The sequence below is a fragment of the Mastigoproctus giganteus genome, chromosome 10 (assembly GCF_048544385.1).
Source record: "Mastigoproctus giganteus isolate SK-2022 chromosome 10, ASM4854438v1, whole genome shotgun sequence".
Classification (NCBI taxonomy): Eukaryota; Metazoa; Arthropoda; class Arachnida; order Uropygi; family Thelyphonidae; genus Mastigoproctus; species Mastigoproctus giganteus.
This window is the reverse complement of record NC_143584.1, coordinates 112,086,115-112,105,613: the sequence shown is the minus strand read 5'-3', so window position 1 is coordinate 112,105,613 and position 19,499 is coordinate 112,086,115. Positions and strand designations below refer to the sequence as shown.

Here is a 19,499-nt window from a genome sequence, read left to right as displayed (position 1 = left end):
TTTTGATACTGTTGCACATAAAAGACTGCTGTATAAACTGTTGCACATAAAAGACTGCTGTATAAACTGTTGCACATAAAAGACTGCTATATGGAAGAAGACAGAGAGTGGTTTTCAGTGGACACTGCTCTTTATGGACTAATGTTATCAGTGAAGTTTCCCAGGGTTGAGTGCTGGGACCATTGTTGTTTTCAATATTTATTAATGATATCGATGAGGGTATATCAGGCTTAATATCAAAGTTTGCAGATGGTACAAAGGTTAGCAGGGTGGTTAACGACAGTCACCAGTGTGAACTACTTCAACAAGATCTAGGAAAATTAGGTCGATTGGCTGAGAAATGGCAGTTTAAGTTTAACATTGACAAATGCAAGGTACTGCATATAGGAAGCAGTAAGCTCAGAGTAACTATCAACTGTGTGGTACTACATTCAAAGTAGTAGAAAATGAAAAAGACCTGGGTCTAATTGTGCAGTCAGATATGAAATTCTCTGAGCAGTGTAGACTTGTGCCAGGCTAGCTCATGGAGTTTTGTCAGTGATTATCACCTCCTTACCCTTAATAGGGTAAGGAGATGATTATCCCTTTGTACAATGCCATGGTTAGGCCACATCTAGAGTATTGTACAGCAGACCCTCATTATAACGTGGTTCGCCCTACGCTGATTTGCTATAATGCTGTTTTTATATTATAACCCATATCTCACTCTAACATTGTCACAACTCACTGTAACGCTCTTTTACCCGCGTACAGGTTGAATTTTTGGCATGTTCAACGAAAATGTTTCATAGATGTAGTCGATAGCTTGAAAATGAATAGCAAAGTTTACCACTCTGATTTGCGAAATTTTCCCACGCTCAGTGAAATTTTCTTCCACGCTAATTTATTTGCACCATGGCGACTTGTTACGATCGACATTTTAATTAAAAAATGATCAAGTAGATCATATTGCTTGTAACATTTGCATTATATGCATTTATCCGAAGTCTAGTCATCACTTGGTACAATGTTAGACATCGTCCGTAACAGACAGTTTACTCGAACATTGTATCATAATTAATGCAACGCAGTTACATTTTCGAAGATTAATAATGGCAGATAAGAATTAAAAAGGAACAGCATCTGGATGCGGTATGAAGCCTACTAAGGTAAGAAAAATACTGAATTTGAAAATTAAATTATACGTTTTGAAACGATTAGGACTGGCAGGTTCAACTGTTAGAACAATTATAAAAAATAAAGAATTAATTTTAGCAGTGGGAAAGACAGCTGTTCCACTGCAAGCAACTAGGCTGGCTATTATAATTGGGCGCCTCCGCAGCCAGGTGGGCAGGAGCGGCAGTGCGTAGCACACGCTTCTTGATTAGACCGGGGTTCGAGCCCGTGACCACCAAATACGGAGGATGCGGAAAGGTCAGGGAATGACCACCGCATATTCCCGGAGCAATATAGCCTTAGTTGCTAATGCTCCTAAAACCAAATAACAACAACAACATATTATAATTGAAATGAAGAGACTTCTAAATAATATTATTGAAGATAATATCCACTGCACAATTCTGTTAAGTTAAATATTATTAAAGAAAAAGTGATTAACCTATATGATGGTCTGAAGAAAGCTCACCTTTAAAAAAAAAAAAAAAAAAAAAAATGTGGAACCACTTAAACCTAGTAAGGGTTGGTAAGATAGATTTAAAATCCAGGAAGAAGCCTTATGTGCAGATCAAGAAGGAGCCGAAACTTTCAAAAATGAACTTCTAAAAATTATCGAAGAGTGGTGTTAAACTTCTCAACAAGTTTTTAACATAAATGAAACAGGACTTTTTTGGAAATGAAAGAAAAAGCGGCAAAGGATTGGTTGACTTTATTGTTGAGTGGTAATGCTGTGAAGATTTTAAAGTAAAACCCCTTTTAGAGTACCAGGAAGACGGCCAAAGTACAACCCAAAATCGACCAGAGTTACAAAAACTCGACAGCCCAGAGCCATCGGATTAATAAATTCATGATTTTAAGTTTAATTTTGATACATAATGTAGTTACTTACCACATAATTATATACATATGTAATGGAGAATATTTTATATGTACAAATTTTTAATATTAAATATTTTGACCAACATTTGTGTGTCTTTTTGCTACCATTTATTATTAATTAGGAAATATCCTGTGGCATAGACCGCGACTCACAAATACATATGTTACATTATGGGACTACTGCGCTTGCTTAGCGCTGATTCACTTAGCGCTCTGTTTTTTGGGAACATGTTATCAGCATTAAGTGGGGGTCACCTGTATACATGTCTGGAGGCCTCATTTTAGGAAGGATGTAGATCTGCTGGAATGAGTGCATAGAAGCGCAACCAAATTGGTGAAGGGAACAAAAGGGTGCTGTTACCTAGAAAGACCTCAGTTCTGCAAATTGCAGCTTGTGGAGACTATGCACCTGTGATGTGATTGAGGTGTTTAAGGCCTTAAATGGATTGAGTAAGCTGAACGTGAATGGTATTTTTCGTGTTGCTGAGACTACACACATCTTCTTCCAGTCACATAGCTCCCTGAGGAGCTGTTGTGGCCACCAACAAATTCCTCCAACTGCATTGATCATGTGTATATGTGCAGCATGGCAATGTGTCATCCCGAGAAGTTCACTGATCCCATTCTTCCACCTAGTTGCAGTCTTCCTCTGCATCTCTTCCTCTTGGTTTTTCCTTCCATTATATTCTTTAACAGAAAGTTTTCCCTTCTTACTATATGACCAAAAAACTTGAGTTTTCTTTTATTGATGCTATGAAGAAGAATTTTAGGCCTGCCAATTTTATTCAATACCCATTCATTTGTTTTTCGATCCAAGTAAGAAATACGCGGTATTCTCCTGTAAGACCACATTTCAAATGCCTCAGTTTTCTTCCTCTTTTCAGATTCCTTCCTTCACTTCCATAAGTGGCAACTGGAAAAATTAATGAATCAATGATTCTCAGCTTTGTCTTTAGGGTCAGGTCATGATCTCTCCATAATTTTATCAGATCAGCGACCAATGTTTTAGCAATTGCCTGTCATCTCTTTACATTGTTTGAGCAGTCACTATTTTTATTTATTCTTGACTCTAAGCAATCAAATTCATCAACTTCTTCGATATCTTGCCCATTAACCTTCACTTTACTGGAATCAAGATTATCACCAATCACCATAATTTTAGTTTTGCACACATTCAGAAACAATCCTTTTTCTTACTTGCTTCACATACTCTGCTCAGAGTTTCTTTAAGATGATCCTTAGAATTACAAATTAGCACAGTATCATCTGCATAACGAAGGTTGTTTATCTTCAGTCCTCCAATTTTGATGTCAGTCTCTAAATCTTCCAAAGCTTCACAGATGATATCTTCGGCATGAAGATTAAAAAGGTGAGGTGACAAAATACAGCCCTGCTTGACACCGTTACCTATATTGTGAAAACGTCCGTGTTTTCCATGTTGGTTCTCACAGTTCCTTCCTGTTCCTGGTACAGTAGCTTAATCAGCTGAATTATGTGGATTGGGAAACCCATAATAGTCATCATTTCTAATGTTGAACGCAATCAAATGCTTTTCCATAATCTATAAAACACAAAAACGACTGGAACATTGAATTCTTTGCATTTTTCAATAATCAGTCATAGGCTTAAGATCTGATCTCTGGTTAAAATGGTTTGCAAGATGGATATGCAGAAATGTGCCTTCAGCCATCAAGTGGTTGATTGTTGGAAAAAACTTCCATATTTTGTTGTGGAAGTGGATGGTCTGAATAAATTCAAGGAAGAACTAGACAAATCCTTGGAGGGTAAGCATGGGTGAAGTTTGTGAGTGTTTTTTTTTTGGCTGATACTATATTAGCTTTCTTTCTTGCATCATTTGTCACTACTGCTACTAAATGCATTGGAGCGCGTGCGCGCACACACACACACACACACACACACACACACACACACACACACACACACACACACACACACACACACACACACACACACACAATTTATAAAAGCATATTCATAGCTAAATGTTATGCCAGATCAGTTTATTTGCACTTGTTCTGGAACTTGCATGTAATATTTATGAAATTTTTTAAAGAGGCTCAGGGCGTAAAAGTTTGGGGAACCTATAATGCCAGTATTCGGTGACTTAAAAATACTCCAAACTCATAAAATTTATTTACTGTGCCTATATCATTAGTGTATAAAAGGAAACATATGTCTGTTTGCATTTTTTTGTAACTCTTACCTTGCTAATATAATTGCTGTTCTCGTGTGCAATCCAACTATGCCTTGTAATTCCCTCCACACTGCTCTATAACCTACTGCATTTCACAATAGAAGCAATACAAGAATCAATTCCACCTCTTCTTATGGGCATCATTATAGTATTAGTCTGTGTATCCACCTATGCTGGCAATTTTCTAACCCACGTAATATATCTGTATGGTATCACCTGAATAGAAGAGGTACTCCTGTACCTCTTCTATTCAGGTGTATCCCATATCTATAAAAACAGTTGCTTGTGTTAACAAGCACTGGCCGTGCTGAGAAAATTCTATCCCAAAGTCTTACACAAAGTCTCCAGTGCCAAATTGATTGATAGCACTCACATTATAAACTCCCTCCTGTCTTGTCTTGATAAAATTCCAATCAGTTTCAAATTCAGTCCTTAACTCTCAGACTGCAATTTCTGTCTAAATCATTAAGTTAAGCCTGAGATCCCCTATACTTAATGTCATAAATATCAACATGTAAAATAATATCATCACCTTTTGTGCTCTTAAAAGATGATGTTTCTACAATATCACCAACTTTTGCTCCTAGCAGACTAACCTTGCTCCTGTTCTACCTATCTTTATTACATAAAATATTCCTCTTTTCCCTAACAATATCATCTCCAAGAACAACTGCCTCCTGTGCGATCAGTTGTGCCACCAGAGGCAGGGCAGGCATTAAAGTGGGTAGCTGAGTACTTATTGAGACTTCTGATTTAATTTCTTCAGGATAATGACCCTTTTCTTCAAGCACTAAAATTTAAGCACCAAACACTAAATTTTTGTTTAATTTCCCTACTCTCTCTCTGCACTTAGCACACAGAAAGGGCAACTCCTGGTGAATATGCTTTGTTACTTTAATTTTAATGAGTTCATTAATAATAAACCATCAGAATATTAACTATACTCCCACAGAAACATTATAAATAAATTATAAATATTCAAAGATTATACTTACCTGCTTTCCTACTTTGAGCTTCTTGCTATTTCTTAAACCACTGCCGTATCGAAATATTTGGGACGGCAATGGGCAACTAAGCTGTGTGTAATTCTCTAAATATTTATATAACCAGAAAAATAATCTACATAATTAAGATGCTTAAAGCTATTCCTTTACTACAAAATACAATGTTTGTTAAGCAGAGAAAAAACCTAAATTATCACAGAAAAAAAACCCTCTACAGACATTAGTTAGTGAACACATGAATTTGCATGTTCACTAACTAATGTCTGCTACTGATACATTGCACTCTTACTTTATTTCTGTGCAGCTTTTTGCTAAATTAAAAGAATTTATGGATTTACATTTACTTTGAAGGCAGATAGGAAAGCTTGGTTGTGGGCATGGGAGAAAGTAATTTCATAGAGTGGGTTGTTCCAGTTGTGGAAGTTTCACATTTTTAGCAGTTTTCGGCTAAGGTAAAGAAAGCCTGCACAAGAAGCATGCAAAAGTTCGATGAAATTTACCAGTAAAAGTACTTTGCCGTAACAGTATTTGTATTGTTGCTCGCTCGGTAAACAGATGGTGGGTGTTATCGGTCTGGAGTAGAAGTTGAATCCTACGGGAGCTTGAAACCCTCCCGACGTGGAGGGAGGGTGGGGGTTACCTGACCTTTTTTCTTTAGAATCACTAATTGAATTACGAACAGAGTCATATTGGAAGTTCTGGCGTTGTAAAAAATGTTTGTAATGTAGTTTCACCGGTAACATTTTCGAAGTTTTCCATGCTTCTCGTGTGGGCTTCCTTTGCCTTTTTTTTTTTTTTTTTTTCTTAATAAACAATTTATCCACCAGTGATTCTAAAGAAAAAAGGTCAGGTTACCCCCTCCACTTCGGGAGGGTTTCAATCTCCCATGGGATTTAATTTCTACTCCTGACCGATAACACCCACTGTATGTTTACTGAGCGAGCAACAATACAAATGCTGTTATGGCAAAGTACTTTTATCGGTAAATTTCATCGAACTTTTGCGTGCTTCTTGTGCAGGCTTTCTTTACTTCATCCAGTTTTCTTTTTCAAACGTTAGGTCTATAGTGAATTAACGTAGCACACTATTTGATATTCTTTCCTACAAACATTTGAATTTTGTGATTTTAACAGAAACTTTGCTAAACAAAATTAATGATATTTCCCCATTTGCATCACAATTTAATCATGTAGTTTTTTTCATTATAGAATATGGAAGGGGTGGCAGTGTTGCTTTATTTGTTGTTTCCATTATTCTAATAACCTCCTTTTTTTCCAAATTCTTCTTTATTTCAAGGTATAGTAATTAAGTGTCAATTTTTTTATGCAGTCAGTTTTGAATTATTGTTGTGTTTTCTCTTTCTCCCTGTTTCTGTTGTTTTTTGTGATGTAGCTGTAATTTTCTCTGTTAGTTGCTGTGAGTGACCTTATCTGCTGCTGTCTTGGTGATGTTAATTTTCAGGTAAATTTAAATACTCGCATTATTGACTGTTTTTTGAATCAGTTAGTGGTATTTCATTTTTCTGAATTTTCACATATCTCTACAAGAGATGTTGCATGTCTGGATTGAGGGTTTTCTAATCATACATCTCTTTTGGTGTATTAAAGTTCAGTAGAGTGTTTTAATTCTAATCGCAGCATACTTGTTATTTGAGACTAATTTAACTCTGAATAATTCTGGAGATTTGAATACCAAATTCATACGAAAATGGTTTTTATTCCAAGGTTTGTCAGTTTATTAATTATGGATTTCCTGTTTGAACTATTTCACTGGCATGCTTGTACTCAAATTTTCATACTGCTTGATTGGTTTTGGTTTTGATTTTTCAGATAGCTTGCATTTATCTCACATAATGCTATGTCTGAATATGTGCTGTCTCAAGTTTTAGACAATTGTGTTTCAAATAACACAATATACTGTGCTTTATAAAGATGAACAGCAGCTTTATCATTCTTATCATCACCATCTGTCAACTGAATCTCATAGTGTTTTTACTTTTGTTCAATCTGATTTATGATGAAGTCTTGAGGGTTTTTCAATATGATCAGGGTAGAGATTGTAAGTGTGAGCATATTTTTTGGACTCTGTAGTTTCTTTTTTTGAGAATTTTTTTGTTGGAAAATTGAGAAAATCAAGTGATGAAGCTTATTCCATCTGTGGCTAATCAGAATTTTTGAAACAGGAATGTCATTTGTAAAGTTCAGTCAGGTTTTTATTTCCATGGAGTACTTTAAATCATGTATTGTAAACTTGTTAAAGGATCTTTCAGCCCTTGGTAATAATTATGGATTATTACCAAGGGCTGAAAGTCATGATAGTCAGCATTCCAGCCAAATTGGCTGATTTTTTTGTGCTTGACGTTATGTATAATTTTTTATGTTCTCATATTCCAACTGGTCTGTTTCTGGGTTCCTTAAATTCTTTTAGAGTGTTGCTCATACCTAAGTTGGGCTCACTCCAACTACTTAAGGATTTCCATTATTGAAAATCTTGGATAAATTCTTCTTAAAATGCTCTCATTTTTTACTATAAAGCCATATTTCTATTCATTATTATTTTGTCTCATTCGAATCTCTTATTATCAATCTGGTATTTGAAGTTTATTTGGCTTGGAATTCAAAGGAAATTTTGCACATTGTATTTCTTGATATCACAACTGCATTTGGTATGGTGGTTATTATATTTGTTCAGTGTTATTTGTTTTATTGTATGGTGGCTCTAGTATTTCTTTTTAAGCATGGTTTTGCGATAGCAAAACCATGCTTAAAAAGAAATACTAGAGCTACTTTAAAAAAAAAAAATCGAGCAAGGTTCCTTGCTCAAATTGCTTTATTTCTTGTTATGCAACAGGAAGTTAATTTTTTTCTTGTAAGTCTTTAATGATTTTTTAGTATGTTAAACTAGGGCCCTCACATGATGGCAATCTTTCTTCATTATTTCCTTATGTTGTTATTGTTTCCCTTTCTTTGGTCTAACTCTAAACTGCTTGGCTTGTGCTGACAACATCATTATTTTTTTTATTTATTTATTATTATTTTTTTTTACAGTCCCTTTTCAGTTTTATTCACAGCAGACTGTTGTTTGTGGGAATTATCTAGATTATGTTATGTTCCCAATCGATTTACATTTCATGTAATTTGACCTTGCATCATTAGAGAATGCTGCTAAATTTATGTTAATTGGCTTTTATTCTAACTGTTTTTGGAACATTTATTTCCTAAAAAAGTATAGAATATATTTCAGTCTTATTCTCAGTTTGGTTCTGCTCCTTCTCTTCTCGTTATAGTTATGGTTGGTTTTCTTTCTGTTCATTTTTTCTGGCTTGCCAATCTGCTAATGTATCCTTAGTTAATTGAGTTTGCATTACATGCACGTGCGCGCGCGCACACACACACACACACACACACACACATTAAAGTAGAAATATTGGGCACTAAGAGAAAAGATGACAGCAGTTCACAAATCACATTATAATATAATGTAGGGCTTCTCTTGGCTTGTAATACAGCACAGAATCTTCATGGAACACTTTCCACTAGTTCATGATGCATATCAACTGATATATTTCTTCGTTCCTCCAGCAGCTTTTAATTGGGAAAATGAAGTTGGCTTCCATGGATGAGCCTTCACAGAGCTCTATTTTGCTCAGACCGTGGTTCCAAATGAGTCATTCCATCAGCATGTACTGTTCTCTAAAAACCAAGTTCACACATCAAACAGTGTTTTGGGGCATATCCTTCTGAAAAATGTGAGGTCCTTTGCCATAAAATTGCAACAGTATGGGGAGAACAGTATTACTCCTTCTCAAGATACATTTGTTCAGCACCATAGCATTAAAAGCCATCTCAAATCATCAGCATGTCACCACTGTACTTCACAGTTAGGATGGTAAAGTTCTTTTCAAAACATTCTCCTGAGAATGTTTCGAAAAGAACTTCTTCCATATGATGAAAGCAGCGAATACCGAGATTTCTTGCTTCAGAGAATTCTTTTACACTTCTCCAGAGACTAGTTTCTTTAAGCATAAATCCATCGCACCCATTGCTCTGATAACTTTTGTGATAAAAGCTTTGTGGACAGGAGCTCTTTCATGGAATCCCTTTTGATGCAGTGTTTTGCATACAGTATACATTGGCAACTGCCAATGTATACTGTATGCAACTGATAGATGTTGCTAGCAATTTAGCAACCTGTACACTGATAGATGTTGCTAGTAATTTAGGGCATGGTTTTATAACATAATGCTGCTAGCTTCTCAGAGACCTCTTGTTAAAATATATAGACTCTCTGGTCAGTGTTTAACTTTGGCATGGCTATTTGCTTTCCAGTTGTTGGCAGTATTCTGTACACAAATCTGGAATGTTGATAAGTTCCAAAATCCTTAATATTCTAAGTCTTGCACTACAGTATCTCATTACCTGTTCATGTTTAAATCTACCGAGCTTATTTCGACATCACATCTGTTGTAAATGAACTGCTAATTGGAAACATTCCTTAATAGAAAAATGAAATAAGGAAAACAGATGGCACATATTGTTACAGCTTACAAAAATGCAAGTGAAAATAACATTAATCAGGGAATTACTGTACATTTTTGCATTTATTTATGTTTTTAAATACTATATATGCAAAAGAAAATGTTCTCTGAGACCTGGCTTTCAGGTTAGAATAAGTTTTACATGTTATTTCTATCCAATCACCGATTCGACTGCAAATGAGATTCAGTTTTAACGTTCAAAACTTTACACTGTTTAAAATAATAAATCTGTATAAATTATGTACAGTTAAAATTCCAGAAACTAAACCGATAAGATCCACATAAAAAACTAAAACTATGTGCAATTTTAATTCTAAAATACACTGTGGAGGCTTTCAACAATGAATACAGGAAACCCTTGATTAATGCGGTTTTGAACAATGCAGTTTTAATTAGTGCGCAAAATTTTTTTGATACTATCTCCTTAATATATGCGTTATCAAATTTGATTAGTGCGCTGTTTTTTTCTTGCGGTGCTTGGCAACTCACAACGGCACCTGAAGCGGCAAATACATGACTCGCACTCACCAGGGTCAACAGGGTCTTCCAACTTAAATGCATGGGAATCGACTCCAAAACGTTCAACAGCAGCACCCCATATCACTCTGAAATTGAAATTTGCTCTGGTAATTCATATTCTTGTATAATTTTAACGTTAATGCAGTACATCATCATGCTAAATGTACAATTAATGTAGTTTAAGTAGTACATGATGTATGTTTGATTCTGTATTATTTTCGCTCTGATTTTTCACGATTTGCTCAATTTTAGTGTTCCTGTGTAGCGTTTAGCAAGGACCTGTCGCTAATTTCATCTTGTATGAAAGTTGTGTAAAAGTGCTTCTTAAAGTCCTCACTAGTCACTGTGCAGTTCCTCAGCAATCCTTGACACGAGTGTAGAAGTGCAGCAGGCTTATCGCTCGTCCTACCAAAACAAATTTTTTTTAAAATTACCTTTCATAGCTATGGACAGGAAAAGGGGTAATAAACGAAAATTCATCACTTTGGATACTAAACTTGACATCATTAAGAGATTTGATAATGGTGAAAGCAAAGCAAACATAGGTAGGGCACTAGGCTTTGGTGAGTCAACCATACGCGCCGTTTTGAACAGAGCAGGTGAGTACCAGGAAAAAGACAAAATGGCATCTGCATCTTTAAGTGTGCAATGCACTAGGAATAGAAGTCCATTAATGATTGAAATGGAAGATTTGCTTTTTATTTGGTTAGAAGATTGTAATCAGAAACGCATTCCTATTGATGGAAATAACATCAAGATTAAATGAAGAAAAAAGGCTTAGAGCCTTTTTTCTTCATTAAAAGAAAACAAATATCAAGGGGATAGTTCAACATTCTCGTCTAGTAAAGGCTGGCTAGAAAATTTCAAAGCTCGATCTGTCATAAAAAAATATTAAATTAACAGGTGAAGCAGCCGGTGTATCCCATTGAATTGAAGAAAATGGGTATGATTATCGTCAGATTTTCAATGTCGACGAAACTGGCCTTTTATGGAAAAAAATGCCAACGAGAACATTTTTGGGAAGAAAGGAAGCAACCGCACCAGGTCATAAAGCATCCAAAGATAGATTAACACTTCTACTTGGAGGTAACGCTGAAGGAGATAGCAAATCGAAACCGATGCTAATTTATCGTACAATGAACCCAAGAGCGTTAAAAGGCTGTAACAAGCAATCCCTTCCAGTAATTTGGAAATCAAATAAAAGGGCTTGGGTGACAAAGCAGTTGTTTGAAGAATGGTTCACTATGCATTTTTGTCCTGCAGTCGAAAAATACTGCAAGGCAAATAATTTAGATTTCAAAGTTCTTTTAATTTTAGATAATGCCCCTGGGCATCCTACCTCACTCACTGATTTAAATAACAATGTGACGGTTATATTTCTACCACCAAATACAACTTCTTTACTCCAGCCAATGGACCAAGGAGTTATTTCTACATTAAAAGCATATTATTTGAGACGAACTTTTGCTCAGGCAATTCAAGCTACAACTGGAGATGACGCAATCACTCTCAATGAATTTTGGAAAAAACACGATATTAAAGAAGCAGTTGAGAACATACACAAATCGTGGGAAGAAATGATGAACAGCTGCATGAGAGCAGTCTGGCAGAATCTTTTGCCTGAATGTGCAAATGATTTTTGCGGTTTCATTAATCCTGTCAACAAAGTTATTGATGAAATTACTACAATTGGAAAAGACCTTGGCTTTGAGGAAGTAGATTCAGAAAACGTTATAGAATTATTGGAATTGCATTCAAAAGACTTAAGTAATGACGATCTTGAAATTGGGCATCAACATGCATACGAGAAGAAGACAAAAATGAAGCAGAAGAAAAGCAATTTGCTCCCAAAGAAATTTCATTCAAAAAACTTGAAGAACTATTTAATACACTTGAAAAAGCAAAAGAACTTATACTAGAGATTGATCCAGATGCAGAGAGAAGCATGAACGTTCGTCGAGGGTTAGATAAGCAAATTGATTATTATCGCAAAATTATGGAGGAAAGGAAGAAAGCTACCACTGTTCAATCGAAGTTAGATAAGTTTTTTTGCAAAAAATAAAATTTAAATCATACTATCTTTTTTAAATTTATTCATTAATAATTTAAGAACTATGCAGTGCATTATAGGTACATATGGAGTAAGAAAAAATGTTTTTATAATTTTCAAAGATTAATTATAATTATTCCCATTGTTTCTTAAGTTTGATTAGTGTGGTTTTAACATGTGTGGTATATTTCAAGGATTCATTAACCGCACTAATCAAGGGTTTCCTGTATTGTCCTCAAGTCTGGTGGCTTCTTAAAATACATTGGAAAGATAAATGATTAAACCATCTAAAACAGTGTTGTGTGTGATTGATTTTGTGCTATATGGAATCATTAGCAACTTGATATCATATTTATAGTGCAGGAGATTCAAAGATAGGATGAAAGCAAATTCCATTATCTCTGTTATAATCAGGGAATTACAAATTTTTTGCATTGGAGGTGCATCACTTTGAGCCATCAGTGATATTGTTGATCATTTTTAAACTGCCGATTTCTGATGGATGGGGCCTTACGTGGTGTCCTTTTTTGCCATACATATTTTGGCAATAGCTGAACTAAAATCTCCATTGTGTATAGTATCCACGTGGTTTTCCAGACAGTCCTTGAGGTTTCTATTTGCCTCATCTGTGTAGCTCGCGTAATATTTCATGAAATTATTCTTATAAATCATCCCACTCCTGGACACTTTCAGGGAGAAGAATTTAACTGAGAAATCACGTGAACACTATACACAATGGAGATTTTAGTTCAGCTATTGCCAAAATATGTATGGCAAAAAAGAGACATGGATCACCCATTTAACTGCAGTTGATCTGAATTTAGCATACATTAAATAGGATGGGTTTTATGTGTTTTATTGCATTTTAAAATTAGTGATTTCATGAAGCAACAAATTTGCATCCACTTTTGCTTGAAATTAGAAAAAAGTGCAACAGAAATGTTAATTTCTTCAAGCAGTGATTGGAATGCTTAAATCATGTCAGAGTAACATTCTATTTTGACTGAAACATATTCTAAATTCTCTTTGACTGAAATTGCTTGGTATTTTTAATTTTGGAAAAGGGGAAAAGACTAATAATCTTAATTTGAAACAACAAACCTTACTGTTGCCTTCAGTGAATGAAGTGGCAATTCATGAATGTGATAAGGATTATTGGTAGCCCAGTAGGGATAATTTTCTTTGTTGACATGACCATTAAAATGGAAATGTATTTCATCACTCAAAAACAGTACCTTTTCAAGTTCTGGTATTGGCTGCTTTAACTCCATAAAAGGTATACAGAAGTTGAGTAAATTTGCTTTGTCATTTTGCACTGAGTTCTAGAGAAGCAGCAATTTTTATAAAGGTGAAACTCTTGCTAATAAAGAATATGCCTCAAGTAGCCTCTGATAAATGTAGCATATGAGCATGAGACTAAATGGGTTATTTCAGATTCTGTTCAGTAGACAGGCAAACTTAACATTCTCAGGTGTATTTAACAGTACATGGTGCTGCTGGTGGTTTAAAATTGACCACCCATGATTTGTGTTGATGGAGAGTATGTTACAAACATGAAAATGTTTCTAAAAATTATGCTACTTTATAACAATACTTTAGAAAATTATTATGCACATGAAATACGATTTTGTATGTTCCAATGCTAGAGTGAACCAAACTCCCTAGACTGTTCCCCATTTTCACCAAAAGCTGAGACTTTTACTGCTTTTACACAGGTGAAAAACACTAAAAAATTTGAGTTTTTTCTGGCAGACCCTGTAAATGTTTCTGTGCTGCAATCTGTCACTGATACCTGTAAATAAATTAAGAAGGGATGGAATGTTCTCTGACTGTTTACCTAGTGATACAATCAAATTTCATCTTGTATGCAGAGGTGAATTTTTTCAAGAAGTCAGAAAGTATTATACATTCTTTAGTAACTACGTCTTCTCAATCTTCATAAAATTTGATAGAACTGCAGCCACATAATGGTGCATTTTCAGAGTGAGAAATTTGTCTAGCGAAATTTTCTTGAAGTTAGCATAAATTTTCACAGTTACTAAATTGCACTGATTTGTTATTGTGTATTGCGCATAGGATATTTCAAAGAGGTTATTTTTGCTGCAACTTATTTAAATAGTTTTAAACTTTGTCAGAACCATTTGTAAATTTAACAGATTAAGTGAGAACTTTGTAAAGATATTTTAAAATAAATATCAAAATAATTTAATGTATGAATATGTTGGGTATATAGTGGTTATTTGTTAATTTCAAGTGGAGTGGTTTTTTTCATGTAATATAAGAATTATGCCTCCTGATATTTACCCCTAACCAAAGGAACATAGGGATCCAGTGTGTCATCTTAAGTGAACAGGTTGTCTTCCACTCATTTAAAGATGAGTGGCATTGATCAGTCACATAACATCGCATCACTCTCTCAGAATGGCTGCCTTGCAGGTGTACTATATAAATAACACTTGTATAAAATGCCTAATTCATATTCACAAAAATATGTTGCTTGTAGCGGAAACTATGCACTACAGTTGTCTCATATTTGTCATGCATATGTTTGCATTTTGTTCATAAAAAATAGTATTATAGGAATTTGATTTTTTGTTTAAAAAACATGCTATTACATCTATATTGATTTAGTTTAAGTATCAGGCTATTTCTAATGATAAAGTTGGTTTTTAATATAGAAACTATGATGAAGAGTATAGCCAAGGAAGTGGAGCTAGTTTTGAGGACTCCTATGAACAGGAATTAAGAGAATATGGTTATAGTCAGCGAGAAAGGCGTGAATATGCCAGTGATGAACGCAGTGTAAGAGGAAGAAGCTTTAGTCCTTTGAGGCGAAGAGATACCAACAGCATCAGTCCCCCTCCTCTAAAAGAAAGACATCGAGATGAACGGAGTAACAGCCCTCCTTCTAGAGCAGAAAGGTCATCAACATCATCTAGAGGAGACAAACATGAAGATTATCAAAGAGAAAGGTATGCAGTTTTGAAATTTTTTATATATATTGATCACTTGAATATATTGAGAATAAGTAAATTTTGTTGCATATTTTTTGAACTTACAATTATTGTTCTGTTATTGTAAGAGATACTGGTGCTATTATAAATACAGGCAGGTTTTGCTTTACGAGTTCCCAGATTTATGGGTTTTTTTGTTTTTTTTTTTTCTAGTATCATCAAAATTGAAAATATGAATATTAATTGCAAAAAAATGAATTTTAAACATTCATAAATACCGCATTTAAAACCACGCTCGTAGCTGTACGATACAGTGTATCCCCACTTTATGATATTAATCCGTTCCAGAGACACACCATCGTATCGTGAAATTATCGTAATGTGAACCCAATAACACATTGTTTTTTTGGTAATTCATTCCATGACCTCAAAAGTTGAAAGTTTCACTATATAACTCTATAAAAAGTCGCTTTTATAGAGTTAAAATTGTATTAGTTACCAATTCAAACCATTAAAATGCACTACACTTTCATCATCGTTATATGTTCGAATATAAGAACCAATTTTTGAATGGCTTTGGATGTGATATTTTTCTAAAGCACATTTCTGGAGGTCACTACCATAAAACAATAAAAACAATTTGCATTTTCTGGTTCATTGGGCTTTTTTGTTAGTGTAATCAGTTATAAACGGGTAGTAAACTCCAATATTATTGCATTTGCAAAAATACCGATAGCTGGAATTGTGTGGTTTTTTGCATTATTATGGGGAAATGTGTTTCTCCTTTACTGAAATTGAAGATTTTTTCATGAAATCTTCAATTGTATAAAAAACATAAATAAATTTTCAGCATCTTCTCTTCATTCCTTTTTTTTAAAGCTTCATAAACTTGTTTCTCCACACAAATCGTGTTAGTTGCAATTTGTGTGTTCCATTAAAAAATGCTTATGCATGCTATTGAAATTTATAAAGAAAAGAGAAGACTACCTTGGAAACAAATACCTCTTGAAGCATTTCTGAAGAAGACAACTCCTTATGCAACAAACCAACGAGTGCCCAGCCAATAATGAGTGATCAACGAGTGTGCATTTAGTCGATGATGATGAAGAATAAACATTCTTTAACATTTATAAGTCATAAATAATTTCTTTATTATTATAATTTGCTTGATTTTACAGGCTACATTTTTATTTCTTTGGATAAATCAATCATTGTTTAAACAAACTAATTAGCTAACTAATTTCATTGTTGAGAACGTAACCCCTATTTTTAACATTATGTATATGGGAAATAAATTCCCACTTTACGAGTTTTCGCTTTATGAGTGTGCACTAGGAATGAATTAACTTGTAAAGTCGGGCACTACTTGTACATTTAATTTGAAATAATTCACTTAATCTGTTATCATTACATTTAGTTCAGGTGAATGTTATGGAAATTACAAATTTTCAGCACGACAAAAATAGGAGGATTTAAGGTGATATCTATAGGTCTGACTCCATGAGGCTGGATGATCCAATCAGAAAATTTTTCACGTTGCATGATATCCTGGACAATTGAGTGATGTTGACGCCAGTGCAAGAACACATCTACAGCCAAAGTTCTTGTTCACCCAAACATCAGGGTGTAAGGACCAGATAATTTCATAGCAGGCTACAGCTGTCAGATTTGCCTCTGAGAAGAGATATTAATTCATCTTTGGTATATCTAGCATCAAAAAAGCTATTAGATGACTGGTAGAGGCAGAACTACATTTATATCATTATATTGTTATCTTTCCCCCCCCCCCCACTACTCACCATCATATCTCATCATGTACAGCAAATTCAGTTGTGCACTTATAGAACCGTCTTTAATAAAGAATGGTGAAGGATTGTCTCTACTGATGAAGGATCTGTGTAGCAGCACCTTGATAAAAACAGGTGTCCATTCCTGTATTCATGAAAGACATACAAATTGAACAACAGGAATTGATATGAGATGCTCATCTCTTATGCTAATCATTCACCACTGGTTTTTATTCAAGGTAACTTCACAGTTCAATATTGTTTTTTCCAAAAGGACAGTGATCTAACCTCTGTCCTATCAATGACCCTGGGCCCCAAAATGCCAAGCAAGTGATCATAGCAATTTGAAACTGTTTTCTCTACAATTGGCTGATTAAAGAGACTATTAAAGTCTTTTAATTTACAAAATTATTTTATTTTTGGCTGCTTCCAACTAAAGACATATGCCTTCTATCAGGGTAGGATGGACACATTTCTTCTTGAATATATATGTGTGTGTATATATATATATATATATATATATAAAATTAGAATGATAATTAAATAAAAATAATGCCAGCAGCATGGCAAGACAGAAGAGCAAAAATAGTCAAAATTAAACATAACAATCAAATTAAACATAACAATTAACAAGGAGGGAAGAGAAGGGTAACAAGAGTAAAAATATTGTAGCAGAAACTCTCCAATATAATTTAGAAAATCTAAATGCAAAAATAAAACAATAATCAATTAAATTTTGAATGCCATTTAAATAGAAATTTAACGCCCCCCCCCCCCTTCTGACGAGCACCAAGTCCAAATTTATGTGAAATATCACCAACAGAGTTGTAAACCAACTACAATAAAATAAAACAAAAATAGACTGATCATTACACCCCATCTCAATAGAGGACCACAAAGGATAATGGTCAGTCTATTTTTGGTTTATTTTTTATTATGAAAGATTCAGTTTTCAACTATTTCAAACATTATATATATATATATATATATATTAGTGACATTGCTCCTGCCTCCATGTGGTGTAGCTAGTAACCTGAGTATAAATTCAATACTCAGGGGAAAAAAGGAGCAACCATGGATCCCTTAATCTCAGCAACTATAGACTCTGTGAACTTACACCTTGAACATAGTCATCTCAAGAAAAAATAATTAAAAAAAGATTATTCTTCACCAGACTTACCTGCTTTCCTAATCATACATTCATTATCAGTAAAACCTCTTAGTGGCTTATTTCTATTTCTTGTGCAGAAGAGCTTTGCAGAATTATATGCTATCCAGCTTGCAGTAAATGAAATATGTCATCAAATGAAATCAAAATTTAGTCAATTTCTAATCAAATAACTCTTTGTTGGATTCCAGGATGCTCCAAAATACTAAGCAGTGACCAATCAGATAATGCCTCTAAGTCAGCATCACAACTACCAAACAAAACAATGGTAGTCCCTTATGCCAATTTTGGACCAATTATTACAAGTGAAAGTGAAGATGAAGGGCCCAGGCATGGAGAAACCAAACCAACAATAAATTACATGAAATAAAACCTAATCCACAAATGTGGAACTCCTGGACAATTAGAAACAATTGCAGAGAAGTAATGCTTGTTAGATTGCAAATTGACCACCACACACCTTACATACTATTATCTGTTAGCTAATGAAAATTCCCGTCTCTGTACTCAATGACAAGTTCAACTTTCAGTAAAACACGGTCTTTTCGTATGTGTTTTACAGAAGTGCTCTCAGTTCAGAAATTCCGAATTACTTTGCTTTCTGAGTGTATGTAATAATCAGAATGCACCTACCTTTCAAAAGATATTAGATAACTCTGAAAATCTAGAACAGCTATTTTATTTCATTCAACCAATCTGCTTTGATAAACAAATCCAACAAAACATGAGTTACATTAAGAAATCTAGAAAAGACACCATGGCCCCTGTTGCCCTTGTGTCATAAAACCCTTAAGCAGCAACAACTGAACCTTGAGGGATGCCACTAATAACATTAATCTAAGAGGAGCAATGCTTAATAATAACATTAATCTAAGAGAAGCAATGCCTAATAATAATCAATCTTCTGTCTTGCCACTCCTTTATCCCCAGCTCTAATGCCACACTGCTCCAATTTGTACAGCATTCTTTAGTGTGGAACAGTATCAAAAGCTTTAAAGAAATCTATGATGTCAAAATTATTTTTTGCATCCAGTTACTTTATTACTGCATCATAGTTGCTAATTAGCTTTGTCAGCTAAGATCTCTCCCCCCCCCCCTAAACACATGCTGATTTCCATTGAGCATTCCTGTGAAGATGATCTTACAATTGCATATTTAACCATTGATTTTATAATTTCCCTGGAACAGAAGTCAAGCTTAAAGGTCTGCCCTATTAACAAAGGTTACTTTT

The 19,499-nt window shown here is 34.5% G+C and overlaps 1 protein-coding gene across 1 annotated transcript in view; it reads left to right on the top strand.

Moving 5' to 3' along the window:
* The window catches only part of spen (spen family transcriptional repressor split ends), a 575,365-nt gene that overhangs the window by 433,448 nt on the left and 122,418 nt on the right, over positions 1-19,499 (top strand). The window contains exon 12 of the mRNA XM_090382996.1: positions 15,038-15,331. Within this exon, the coding sequence (XP_090239122.1) occupies positions 15,038-15,331 (294 nt within the window). The remainder of the gene's footprint in view (positions 1-15,037; positions 15,332-19,499) is intronic.